This window comes from Vulpes vulpes, chromosome 1 (genome assembly GCF_048418805.1).
Source record: "Vulpes vulpes isolate BD-2025 chromosome 1, VulVul3, whole genome shotgun sequence".
Taxonomy (NCBI): domain Eukaryota; kingdom Metazoa; phylum Chordata; class Mammalia; order Carnivora; family Canidae; genus Vulpes; species Vulpes vulpes.
The window spans coordinates 64631225-64644653 of record NC_132780.1 but is presented as its reverse complement, the minus strand read 5'-3'; the positions used below and the strand labels follow the sequence as shown (position 1 = coordinate 64644653).

The 13429-nt window shown below is 37.8% G+C and overlaps 1 protein-coding gene across 1 annotated transcript in view; it reads left to right on the top strand.

Moving 5' to 3' along the window:
• The first annotated feature begins 585 nt into the window (after window positions 1–585).
• Window positions 586–13429, top strand: part of KPNA5 (karyopherin subunit alpha 5) — a 42771-nt gene continuing 29927 nt past the window's right edge. Inside the window, exons 1-6 of the mRNA XM_026002430.2 lie at window positions 586–826; window positions 6394–6527; window positions 8101–8202; window positions 8322–8421; window positions 9880–9974; window positions 13123–13254. Of these exons, the coding sequence (XP_025858215.1) occupies window positions 823–826; window positions 6394–6527; window positions 8101–8202; window positions 8322–8421; window positions 9880–9974; window positions 13123–13254 (567 nt within the window). The 5' untranslated portion in view covers window positions 586–822. The remainder of the gene's footprint in view (window positions 827–6393; window positions 6528–8100; window positions 8203–8321; window positions 8422–9879; window positions 9975–13122; window positions 13255–13429) is intronic.

Here is a 13429-nt window from a genome sequence, read left to right as displayed (position 1 = left end):
TTCATCCATCAGGGACTATCTTTTTGCCAGAATTCACAGATGTCATAGAATCCGAAGTTTGTTTGTTTGTTTGTTTATTTATTTATGATAGTCACACACTGATAGAGAGAGACAGGCAGAGACATAGGCAGAGGGAGAAGCAGGCTCCATGCACCGGGAGCTCGACGTGGGATTCGATCCCGGGTCTCCAGGATCGCGCCCCGGGCCAAAGGCAGGCGCCAAACCGCTGCGCCACCCAGGGATCCCAGAATCCGAAGTTTAAACGGCAAAATTGAAACCCGTGAACGAGCAGGACGCACTGGAAGCGGTTAATGCAGCTGAAGCCGCGGAGCCTCCTCGGTGGAGCCCCACGAGGTTGCATTTTCCGTCGTGCACCCCCAGCGCGGCTCTACTATCCGGTGACAGCGCCCGGCGCCGCTTAGGCTCCCCATCCACACCACCTTGAAGGATGAATGACTGAATCAGCAAACGCAACCCACGCATGAGTGTGAACGGAGGGGAGCTTGCGCGGAGGACGAGGTCGGGAGGACACGCGGCTGCCACCGCGCGCGCTCCCGGCAGACACCCGGGAGGAGGGGCGGGGCGGGGCAGACGCAGGCCACGCCCCTTGATGGGTGGAGCTAGGCCGCTCGCCTGCGTGCAAGGGCTTCTGGGAGCCGAGCCTCGGGGTCTCGGGGAAGGGGCGCCGGGAGCCGCCATCTTGAGCTGCCGGCTTGGTCGCTGCGCTCGACGCCGGGGCGGAGTGGCGGCCCCGCGGTTACCTGTACCGGACGCCGCCGCCGGGAACTGGGCAGTTAAGACGCCGGCTAGAGTGCCACGTTAATGGGTAAGTCGGGGTGGGGGCAGGCCAGGTTGGGTGAGAACCCCGGGCCAGGTCCCTTTGGGAGTCACAGGGTCCAGGGGCCACTGTTATTTGCCCCTTTGCTGGCGGAGGCTCGAGGACCGGGCCGTGCTGCCGGGTATTGGGGTTCCCCCCCGCCCCCCGGTGTAGCGCGGGGAGACCGCGGGGGCGTGGCCGCCGGACCTGGTCCTCGCTGCCGCGAAGGTGCCGGAACGCAGAGCCTCGCAGGCGGGAGGAGCCCTGCGGGCCGAGCCGGTGCCGCCGCCGCCGCCGCCCCGGGCCTGGGCCCCGATTCTCGGTACGAGGGCTGGTCGGACGTCGCTCGCTCCCGGGACGCGGCTCAGGCAGCGCGTTACGAGTTTCCCGGGGCCCGGAATCCGGCCCGGGTGGTGGCCCCGGGGGCCTACTTGCCGCACGGTCGCGGCCCGCCAGGTGCAGGTGCAGGTGCAGGTGCCCCGGGGCGGCGGGGGGGGGGCTCCTGTCCACGCCGGCTAGGGTGGGTGGGTTACATGCTTCTCTCTATAGCCTGTCATCTGCCTCCCCTCCCAAGATGGAAATTTAATAGGTGTTTTCCTCGGCGGTGCCTAGGAGATGAAGGATCCGAAAGCTATGAAACGGGATAGTGATGCTTCAAAACACTAGGACATCGGCATTTACACTTAGGCTTTTAAAACATCATTATTATTATTATTATTATTTTTTAAGAGAACGGACCTCTGACCTAGTGTCTCTTAATTACAACGCTCGGTGATTCTTATTCTGTAGGGAAGCGACTTTTCTTGGTAAACAAGGTTCAGCTGTGTCTTGTCCTCGCTGCCTGTTCGGTTGTCGGGGCTCTAGTTGGCAGGCAGGCTCCCCGTCTTGTGCCGATGTTAAAATTTTTTTTTTTTTTTTTTTGCTGCTAGGCACCCAAACCCGTAGGAATGGAGGCTTTTTTTAGGGGCATGAGAAATTCGGTTGATAAATAGAAGAAGTTCAAATTCCAGTTACTTTCCCAGCCTCAAGCCAGTATTTTCAAAGAGCTAAGTGAAGAAAAAAAAATAAGCTTATGACTGAAAATAAAAGGAAATCCTTTGTGCAACTTCGAAGTATGGCCCAGTGGGTTGAGCGCCTTGGGCTCAGGGTGGGATCCCGGAGTCCTTGGGATCCAGCCCCCCTTCTCTTCCCCCCCCCCCCCCCCCCCCCCCCCCGCATCGGGCTCCCTGCAGGGAGCATGCTTCTCCCTCTCTGTGTCTCTCATGAATAAATAAAATCAATTTGTATGAGATAGCAAAGATAGAAAAGGGAACAATCCTGTTGGGCCAGGCACCTTTAGAGATGACTTTTCTTGGACTTGTCCCGTTTAAAGCAACTGCAGTGAGGATGCAGGTGTTCAGTAAGAAGTTAGTACTACATCCGAAAAGGAAACCAATGATTCATGAGTTGTTGGGAGTAGATTTTATTTGGTTGACGTATTTATATTCAAGGTTTTATTTTTTTTATTTTTTATTTTATTTTTTTATTATTATTATTATTTTTTTTGTATTTATTTATGATAGTCACAGAGAGATAGAGAGAGAGGCAGAGACACAGGCAGAGGGAGAAGCAGGCTCCATGCACCGGGAGCCCGACGTGGGATTCGATCCCGGGTCTCCAGGATCGCGCCCTGGGCCAAAGGCAGGTGCTAAACCGCTGCGCCACCCAGGGATCCCTCAAGGTTTTATTTTTTTTATAAATTTATTTTTTATTGGTGTTCAATTTGCCAACATATAGAATAACATCCAGTGCTTATCCCATCAAGTACCCCCCTTAGTGCTGGTCACCCAGTCACACCCCCCCCACCTCCCCTTCCACCACCCCTAGTTCGTTTCCCAGAGTTAGGAGTCTCTCATGTTCTGTCTCCCTCTCTGACATTTCCCACTCCTTTTTTCTCCTTTCCCCTTTATTCCCTTTCACTATTTTTTATATTCCCCAAATGTATATTCATGCTTTTAATTGTGGTCACCTAGATTAATGGTCTTAGAAGTACTAGTGTTGAGTGTGTAGGTTGGGGAGGCACAAGGTGATTGAATCAAATGTGGGGAGAAGATATTAGAAATTGTTTCTTTACCTTTTAAAACTATTCCCTTTTTTTAAAAAAAAAACTTTTGTTAATTTTATAATGGGATGGATTTTTAGCCTAGAAATATTTGTATATAAATAAATGTGGGGATGAATGCACTAATATATTTTGCATACGTGAGGATATGTGATCAAAAACAATTAGAGGCCAATGACCTGGAAAAGCCTAATGTTGTAGGTGATAAATACTAAGATGCATATTGCTGTGAACATTTCATTTTGCTAAAATGTTTTATACTTATTGAGCATAATGCAACAAGTAATGTTGAAGCCCAGTTTGCTCTGCAGTGAACTTATCTCTGTTTTTCTCTTCCCAGAGCCTAAACTCTTATTAATAAAACAATTTTTATATATGAAATGCTTAGAGAATAATGCTGAACATTGTTATTATTAATAAAGTTAGATTGAGCTGTTTCTAATGATAAGTATTTGTAGGTCCACAGTATTGTTGCTATCCATTCATTAAATCCTTTGAAAGAAGGATTTTCGTCAATTATAAATGCACTTTAATTGCTAGAATATACATGTGATAGGTTCAAAGACAGAGTACCTCTTAAATCATTCTGAAGTGCTCAGCCTATTCCATTCTACTTTTAGCTCCACCAATAATGAAATTTTTCTGTCTTTACCAGTGACCTAATTATCACATCTTTTGCCTCATGTGGTATTTACTTATTGTTGGAACTTGTATTCGTTCAATGAATCAATGAATGAATAAATTGAGTGGCTTATTTTTAGTGCTACTACAAATGAAATACTCCTTTGTCTTTTGAATTCCCTTCTCTTTCGGGACTCTTACTTCTGATTATCTTATTCCTCTGACCTATTTCTTTTGGTTTCCTTTGCTCTTTCCTTTTCCCAATCGAAGGTAAACGTTCTCAAGATTTCTCCCTTGGCCATCTCTCTTTTATAGCTCTGCATGATCTTGGGTGATCAGTTTGGACTCTTCATCAGTTTTGACCCTATTTTTTAACCATCTATAGGTCTTAATCTCCTGTATGTGCCCTAAGTATTAATAAGTATATAAGTATAACATGTTTAAAATGAAAATTACTATACATCTAGTAGAATGGCTACGATTAACAACAAAATTCTGACAATACCAAGTGTAGACAGAACACAGAGCAACAGGAAGTCTTATACATTGCTGATGGAAATGCAGAATGGTACAGTACTTTGCAATTTCTTATAAAAAATGAAGCATACACTTGCCATATTATCCATCAATCCTACTTCTAAATATTTACCTGAAGAGAAATGAAAACCTATATTTACACAGAAACCTGCATGTAAATATTTATAACAGATTTCTTCATAACTGCACTAAACTAGAAACAACCTAAATGTCCTTCAACTAATGAGTGGATAAACTGGAATATCTATGCAATAAGGTACTACTCAACTATAAGGAGGAATAAATTGTCAATAAATGCCAACAGTATGGATCACACAAATACACTGTGCTAAATAAAATAAGCCAATTTAAGAACATTTTGCATTTCCAATTTGGCTAATTTACGCCAAAGTAAGACATACTGTTATTAATCCACTTATGTGAAATTCAGGAAAAGTCAGAACACTGAAGATGGAGAACCCAATCAGTGGTTACCAGGTATTAAGGGTGGGAGAAGGGTTAATAAGAGCAGCAACCAGGTTTTTTAGGGAACATGGAGCTATTCTGTATCTTGATTGCCTGTGCATTTGTCAAACTCATAGAACTTTATACCAAAAGAGTGATATTTTTACTGTATATAAATTTAAAAAATAAAACAATTTTTTGCTTTCATCTCAAAACAAGCTCAAAAACAAGTAAGCAATCAAACAAAACCATTGCTCTGATACTCCATCTTTATTCCCTGTCTTGGCTTATTTTGTTGCTGTACTGAAATAGCTCAAGCTAAAAACCATGGAGTCATTCTAAGGTACTTTTTCTTCTTCACCACATATTCCTTACATTTATTTGGTCTCTGATTCTTATCGAATCAGTTTCTGCAATGTTTCTGTAATCAGCCAGTCTTCTACATTTCCAGTTTAGCTACTGGTTTAGTTCAGTTCTTTATCATCAAAGTTTGAAACAATCTCTTTAATTTTTTAAATTTCTTTACTCAGGATCAAGTCCAAATTTCTCAACTTGATTTCAGGAACCATATGTGTTGTTAGTTACCTTTCTAGCTTTATCTCCTGCCTTTTCTCCTACAAATCTTTTTTGTTCAGGCATACTTAATTTCTTACCGTTTTATGTTTATGCCAGTCTTCTGTAAGAATGCTGCCTTTGCATATATTCCCTCTGCTTGAAATGCTTATTCCTTCCCTTTTCTCTCTTCATCCTCTTCCCTGGCAAATTTTTGCTCTTTTAAGATAAATTTCAGAGCTGCTTTAGCTCCTTAGTTAGTTGCTATATCTTCCATGCTCTTACAGGATTTAATGCATATGTTTTATTGTATAGTCTGTCTTCAACATCAGAAATGGCAGATAAATGCCAGCCTTTTCTTCTGTTTATTTTATAAGCATTAATTGATCATGAACATTCTCTCTGGTTTCCAAAAGTAAAATTATCACATTATTTTATTTTTTTATTTTTGTAAAGATTGTATTTGATAGAAGAGAGAGCACAAGCAGAGGGAGGGAGAGTTCCCCTCGAAGCAGAGAGGCTGATGTAGGGGTTGATCCCAGGACCCTGGGTCATGACCTGAGTCGAAGGCAGATGCTTAACTGACTGAGCCACTCAGGCGTGCCTATCACATTATTTTAAATGGATAATGTTATATAAAATATTGTAAACATACTTGTAAGGAAGTTTATGTAAATGTTAATGTTTTAAAATACATTTATATTAAAACTACTTAAAAATAAAGTATACAAGAATTTCAGCATTTAAAAAGAAGTAATTATACAGTAGTACTGCAAATTAGTATTGCAGTCATGACTGAATTCATGACCCATGGAGCCTTAGTTCTGAAGACAGCATCTGAAGTAAACGAAAGCAGCCAGACCCCCCAAAATGTTTGAGGTGTGCTTATTGAAGCCTAATACCATATTCCATTGAAAATAAGATCTTGCCAGGAGCTGTAGTATAGAAGCTTTCTACCCAACTATTTCATGATTGATTATATCCTAGCTGACAATGATGTTAAGATGTGTCCCACTTCAGGAAGATCAAAACACCAGGCACTGGGGAGTGCATCTTAAAATCAGTGAAGTTAGGGTCAATGACTTTATCTGTATTAAGACCAAAATCCATTATTTGTTTGATAGTTTAGTCCAAAAATATTTTGATCTTTTTGTTTCCATTTTGATATGGGAATGAGGGAACATATTCTTTATACATAATTTTAAGAATTAATTTTGTCTGTCTATTTAAGCCGTAAGCATGAACTTAGTTTTCCTAGAGTAGACATCTCATGTTGTTTTGAGAATTGTCAGTATGTTTTTTCTTCTCTCCTACCCTTAAGATGCCATGGCTAGTCCAGGGAAAGATAACTATAGGATGAAAAGTTATAAGAATAAAGCCCTAAATCCCCAAGAGATGCGTAGACGAAGAGAAGAAGAAGGAATACAACTTCGAAAACAAAAAAGGGAAGAGCAGGTAGGTGTCTTAAAATATTTAATTCTGTGTAACACAGAAACTTCATTATATAGATTTTAGAAGTTACGTTATTATTGCTTATTTTTAGATAATTTAAAATGAAAAAATATTTTTAGGAGATTGAATAAATCTATTCTTTATTAGACTACAGGAATAATTCATGAATCAGAATCCTATGCTATTTTTAATCACTGAGAGGAATAGCTTTTCTGTTTTATTGATAAACATTTTATGTTCATCATGTTTTATCCCAGTGTTAAGGAGTTTTTTACTCGAGCCTATTTAGATCACTTCCATTTGTCATTATAAAATTTGACAAAAACATTACATTCATTTGTTGCTTTGTGATTTTCACAGTTCTTGCTCCTAAGTTAATTACAGTCTTCTTCCTATGCCACTCATACTGTTCCTTCTATAGTCTCATTAGCCAGCTAGCTCTCCTAGCCTTCCGTGTTTTGAACTTTGTATATGTGACATAAGGAACGGAAAAATCATTTAAAAGAGTATATCTCAACATTTTTCATTCCAAGATATACTTAAATTTAGAAGTATATGTAAGTAATTAAGAGGGTTTAGTCCTCACGTGCATGAATTAAAATTAATCTATAGGAAGGACTAGCAAATAATAAAAAGTAGGGAAAGTCCTCCTCTTTTAGATACATGATTTATCATCTCCTTCTATCTATAGTATCTAACACAGTCCTTACTACCAGTCCCTGCTATAATATAGTAAAGACTCGAAAAAAAATCTGTTGAGTACATGATTAGAAAGAACTGTATACTGGTTAAAGAAGAGCAGTATTTCTTCAGCTATCAAAAAGAATATACCAGATTTTTTTTGTATATTTTGATATAGGAAATGTATCCATATATCCCCCTCAGTGATCTCACTATGCTTCATTCCTCTTTTTTTTCTTTATTTTTATTCATTGTTGAAATAATAAGGATAGGGCCATATTTCGTTGAGAGGTGTTCTCTATTCCTTAGTAATCTGCTATATGTTTGTTAATATATCACATTATTTCTCCTATGTAACTAATTTGCTTTTTTATTAATATTTTCTTGGAAAAATTCTTAGACATCTCATATATCAGTGTGAGCATATGTGCTTTTTAAATGCTATAAATGTAAATATGTACTCCACTTATGGGACTCCACTTAGTAATCTGCTATATGTTTGTTAATATATCGCATTATTTCTCCTGTGTAACTAATTTGCTTTTTTATTAATATTTTCTTGGAAAAATTCTTAGACATCTCATATATCAGTGTGAGCATATGTGCTTTTTAAATGCTATAAATGTAAATATGTACTCCACTTATGGGACCGGCCACTGGTAGAAGACCTGAGGTTAAGAACGACCCAAAGCAGTCTGCAGGATAAGAGCTAACCAAGCTCTTTGGAAAGTTCTAACTTTTCAAAGATAATTTAGGTCATCATGGTATAGTGATTGAGAAATACTATTTAGAATTCTAAATCATCAGTTTTGTTCACTTAAATAAAAAATAATTCTATGGGAATTCAGTGTTTTATGGAAAGCCCAGTGTATAAAGTGATTTCTTTTTATTACAGTTGTTCAAACGAAGAAATGTCTCTTTGCCCAGAAATGATGAATCTATGCTAGAAAGTCCTATCCAGGATCCAGATATCAGTTCCACTGTACCCATTCCAGAGGTAGGTATTATGAAAATGTTTTTCAAATTATACTTCATCAATGTTTCAGAGCTACTGAATATAGCAGTGATTATTCATGTAAAATATTTAAATGATAAAGTATATTTTCTTTGTTTTAGGAAGAAGTTATCACCACAGATATGGTTCAGATGATTTTTTCTAACAATGCTGATCAACAGCTAACAGCAACTCAGAAATTTAGAAAGCTACTTTCTAAAGGCAAGAATTGTTTTCAATTTGCTTATTTGATATTATAAGATTCTGTAATAGAGTTTTACTTATTAGATATTTTTTATTTCAAGGCATTTTCCTTGTCAGTAGGTCATTAGTTCTTAATTCTTTAAAATGTATTTGTAGGGGATCCCTGGGTGGCTCAGCGGTTTAGCACCTGCCTTCGGCCCAGGGTGTGATCCTGGAGTCCCAGGATCAAGTCCCATGTCGGGCTTCCTGCAGAGAGCCTGTTTCTCCCTCTGCCTGTGTCTCTGCCTCTCTCTCTCTGTCTCTCATGAATGAATAAATAAAATCTTTAAAAAAAATAAAATAAAATGTACTTGTAAATAGATCTATTTTTTTTAAATAAAGTTTATTTAAATAAGCTCCATGGCCAGTGTGAGTCTTGAACTCACAACTTCAGGATCAAGAATCACTTGCTGTAATGACAGAGCCAGTCAGGGAACCCTAAAGGAAGTATTTTTTAATCCTTTTTGTTTTATATATAGGGAACATTAACAGACAAGATTCTGGAGAATCACAAGAGTATATTTTATGTTGAAGCCAAGGGAGGGAGAAAGAGTTGTTAGTACTGGATCCCTGGGTGGCTCAGCGGTTTGGCACCAGCCTTCAACCCAGGGTGTGATCCTGGAGACCCAGGATCAAGTCCCACATCAGGCTCCTTTCATGGAACCTGCTTCTCTCTCTGCTTGTGTCCCTGCCTCTCTGTCTCTCTTTTTCTCTGTGTGTCTCTCATGAATGAATGAATAAAATCTTTAAAAAAAAAAAAAAAAAGAGTTGTTAGTACTTAGATCGCCAATAGCTGAAATACCTTGATTTTAATTTTGCATATCTTTGTTTTAAAATTTCCTAGAGATTTTATGATTCTCAAAAGCCTTCTGCATTTCATGAAAATTGATAAAGAATCCTACATAATCCAGTAGCATTTCTGTGAATAATGAATGATATCTGATGAAATAGAGTATCATTTGGCTGAGAAGCATTAGAAAATGGTTGGTAGGGGCGAGGAGACATTGCCTGGGGTATGCTTATAAAGAATTAGCAGGAACATTATCTATCAGTTGGTGTTTTGAGTGTTAGGCTGTAATACTCCATGTTGTGAAGGTAACCTTCTAACAAATAGTCTTCGACTTAAAAAATTTAAATTTTTGTGTAGAAAATATTTTAAGATTTCTCTTACTATAATTAATGAATAAGAATTTGCTTTCCAGTAGCACTGCAATTATTAGAATATTTGTTTACTTCCGTTAAGTCCACCTAAGGGTTTTAAACTGGGTCAGTGAAACCTAGGAAAGAGTTATTTTGTGCATCCTGTAAATTGACACAGGGACCAGGTTATTGGTCTGTGTAATAACTTAATTCTTGTTTAATTTTTAGAACCTAACCCACCAATTGATGGTGTCTTTTTGTGTCTGTGTAATAACTTAATTCTTGTTTAATTTTTAGAACCTAACCCACCAATTGATCAGGTTATACAGAAACCGGGAGTTGTACAGAGATTTGTGAAATTTCTTGAAAGAAATGAAAATTGTACTTTACAGGTGAGTTCTAAAGTTTTCTTTCTTAATGTCCTTTGAGAAATAACATACAATGAAAGTTTCTAGTGAACCTCTACAATGCTAAATATATTGTAAGCATTCAGGAAATACTTGGTAATTAAAGGAAGAGGTAGTGCCTGCCACCTGTCTTGCCTTGGTCATGTTATGATTGCTGGTTTCTTTTTGGGACTGTTAATTTATTTAAAAAATTTGGGAAAACTATATAAAATGATTCCTAATGGTAATAAAAATTTTGTACATGTCAACCTTTAATAACTTTTTCATTTTAGAAAACCTCAAATTAAAATGTTAATAATTTTTTTTTTTGGCTCTTAGCTATTTAGGGTTGTAACTTTTTAGTATGAACACTTTTACCTCTTAAAATATTTTTATTTGATTAGTTCTTTTTTTTTTTTTTTTTGAAAAAAATGAAATGAATATAATCAACTAAAAACATGACCAAGGTTAGGTTTCTCTAAATGAGCATTGCTTCTCAGTTATACTGTAGTGACAGCTGTAAGATATCTTCCAGGTAATTGGCTGCTAATAGTAAATTACTGAAGTTTGCAAGTGTTTTACTGTTTTTTTTTTAAAGAAAGATTGCTTTTCCTGATTTCATTGCTATATATATTCTTATGTAGGAGTACAGTGTGGAATCTAATCTATCAGGAATTGCACAAGACCTGCACCTAGTTTATCTCTGCTATTGTCAGTAGTAGAAGATTGTTACTGGTATTTATTTGAGTAAGAATTGTTGAAATTGCAACTTAAAATGTTGTTCCACTTATCTGAGTAACTTAGAAAAGCTCTTCACATTTTAGATAATAAGCAAAGGAATGTGTTGCACATGTGAACGTTACCTATCATGACTTTTATGCTGAAAAATTTTGAGAGTGTTTACAATAAGGATGCCTGAGGAAAAAGCCACTTGGTATTATATATAGTCATACTGTGCATTAATTTTCAAAGTTTTTGGGTGTTAGCGCTGTAAGGACTAAAGGTCATGACTTCTAGTCCATTTGTTTTATGTCTAAGCCCCAACTCCATACTAAAACCCAAGTCTCCCGATACATAGCTTATTTTTTTTTAAGATTTTATTTATTTATTCATGACAGACAGAGAGAGAGAGAGGCAGAGACACAGGCAGAGGGAGAAGTAGGCTCCACACAAAGAGCCCAATGTGGGACTTGATCCCGGGACTCTGTGATCATGCCCTGAGCCGAAGACAGATGCTCAACCACTGAGCCACCCAAGAGTTGCATGATTTATATAGCTTATTATTTGGCATTTTAATTCTAAATGAATGAAAGAGGAAATGAGTAAATATGTATAAATAAAATTGAGTGCTAGTTTTAGCCGTATATTGTGTGTAAGTCTTTGTATTACAAAATTAAAATATTGTCCCTCTCTGCAGAAATTCGTCACTCTTTTTTGGGGAAGACAAACATGTAAATAGATTTCTGATGCCGTAGTATACTTAGTGCTATAACAGAACTATAAACAAAGTGTTTTAGGAGCACAGAACATAATTACTCATCTGTGTAAGGGAAGTTAAAGAAGACTTCACAAAGGTAGTGTTGTGTGGCTAGTCTCAAGGATGAACGAGAATTGGCAACCCAAAAAGAGGAAAGTTATTACCAGGTTGTGGGAACAGCTCAAAAAAGCGTAGAGTATTCAAGAAGAACATTGGGGAGTTTGGCATGTATTAATCATTGCAGTTAAGACTTAACAAAATTCAGCAATATGGGCTTGGGATAGCTATAGCTTTGTTCTGTTACCCAAGATCATATGAAATATGCAAGTTCTGATTATTGGTCTGTTGAAAAGGTTTTCCAGTGGAGGGCTACAAGCCATGGTGGCCTACAAACAAGTTTTGTTTGTCCTGCATGTGTTTTAAAAATGTATTCACATTTAGATATTAGCCTTTAAAACGTTGGGAATTTCATATGAAAATCTAGATTTTTGGCTTCTTTTGCAAATCAGAAGAGATGGCATTCCTGCCACTTAGTAAAGATCTAGTGGACCTGAATAGGACCTGGGCCCACCCTATTTTTTTTAATAAAGTTATTTTTTTCCCCTTCTTTTTAGAAATACCATAATCATGCTCTCCAGTTTGCTATAATTCCCTGGTTAGTCATATCACTCCTTTTATTGTTCTTTTATTGTTAATTATCTATTTTGTCAACTTGTGAATTCAGCAGTCTTTAATGCTTTCTCCTGGGTATACCTAGGAAAATATTAGGGGGTAACTTTTTAATTGTTCTTTGTTTGTTTAGAATTGGTTAGGACTATGGATTAGGACTAGGATTATATTTTTCCAATATAAATTCCTCCCTTAAAAATTTAGTCTTACACATGATAGTAACTACTTTTATACCTCTTAGTACTACTTTTGGATGAGTTTTCATTCTATTAATCATAGTGATAGGTACCTTTCATGTGAAAAGTTGTCTATGCCAAATATTTTTAAAGTTATAGTCACTCCTTAGTTTGTTGATTTGTAGATCATTTTCAGTAATTCACTAGTTAATTGTGTATTGGGAACCATGGATTGAATTTTCTGTTTTGTTACAAATCTATCTCATTTAAGTATATCAGAATTTAAGTAGGATTGATATGAGTGACTTCTCAGAGGTTCTGTTGCTCATAGGAGTACTATGAGCCCTGCTTGTGGATCTGCTCATAGTGAACTCTGACTTTGAACAAGTCAGCTAAGTCTCTGGAATTCTAAGTTTCTTAATTTCTTAAAATGGGGAGATTGGAACTAGATGATCCATGCCTAAGGAAAGAAAAGTACCTTTTAGGATTCTAAGTTCCATAAAAATACTGTTGCTCTATTAAGTAGTGTCTTATTGATTTTTGAACTGCTTGCTTTAGGACACCTGGCTCTCTGAATAGTAACCATTAGGAGTTTTGTGAATTATAATTTCACATGTGTTCATATATTCATGATTTTGAAATCTTTCATTATGTTCTTCTCAGTTTTTGTTTTTCCAAATTGAATCCTTTTTTAAAACTAAGGGTTTTATTTATGAAATCTGATTAATCTTCTATAATCATAAATCTTACAGGCTTGTCCAGCTAACTCTTTACTCCCTCTCTTCTTCCTTTCTTTCTGACATTTCTTTGGTGCTTTCATTTATTTCCTTAGTTTGAAGCTGCATGGGCATTAACTAATATAGCATCTGGAACTTTTCTGCATACCAAGGTAGTGATTGAAACTGGGGCTGTTCCAATATTTATTAAACTTCTTAATTCAGAGCATGAAGATGTGCAAGAGCAGGTATGTTTTTATATTTACTAGATTTTAATGCCCTCTAGAGAGTTGCAGGTGCCTTGCATTTGTTAAAATATAGTAATTTTTCTTCAGTGTCAATTTAGAAAGAAGGCAGAATGAACTGTCTCAGGCATAATCCTGGGTTCTCTCTAAGTGTGATCTCAGGTATCAGAAATTACTA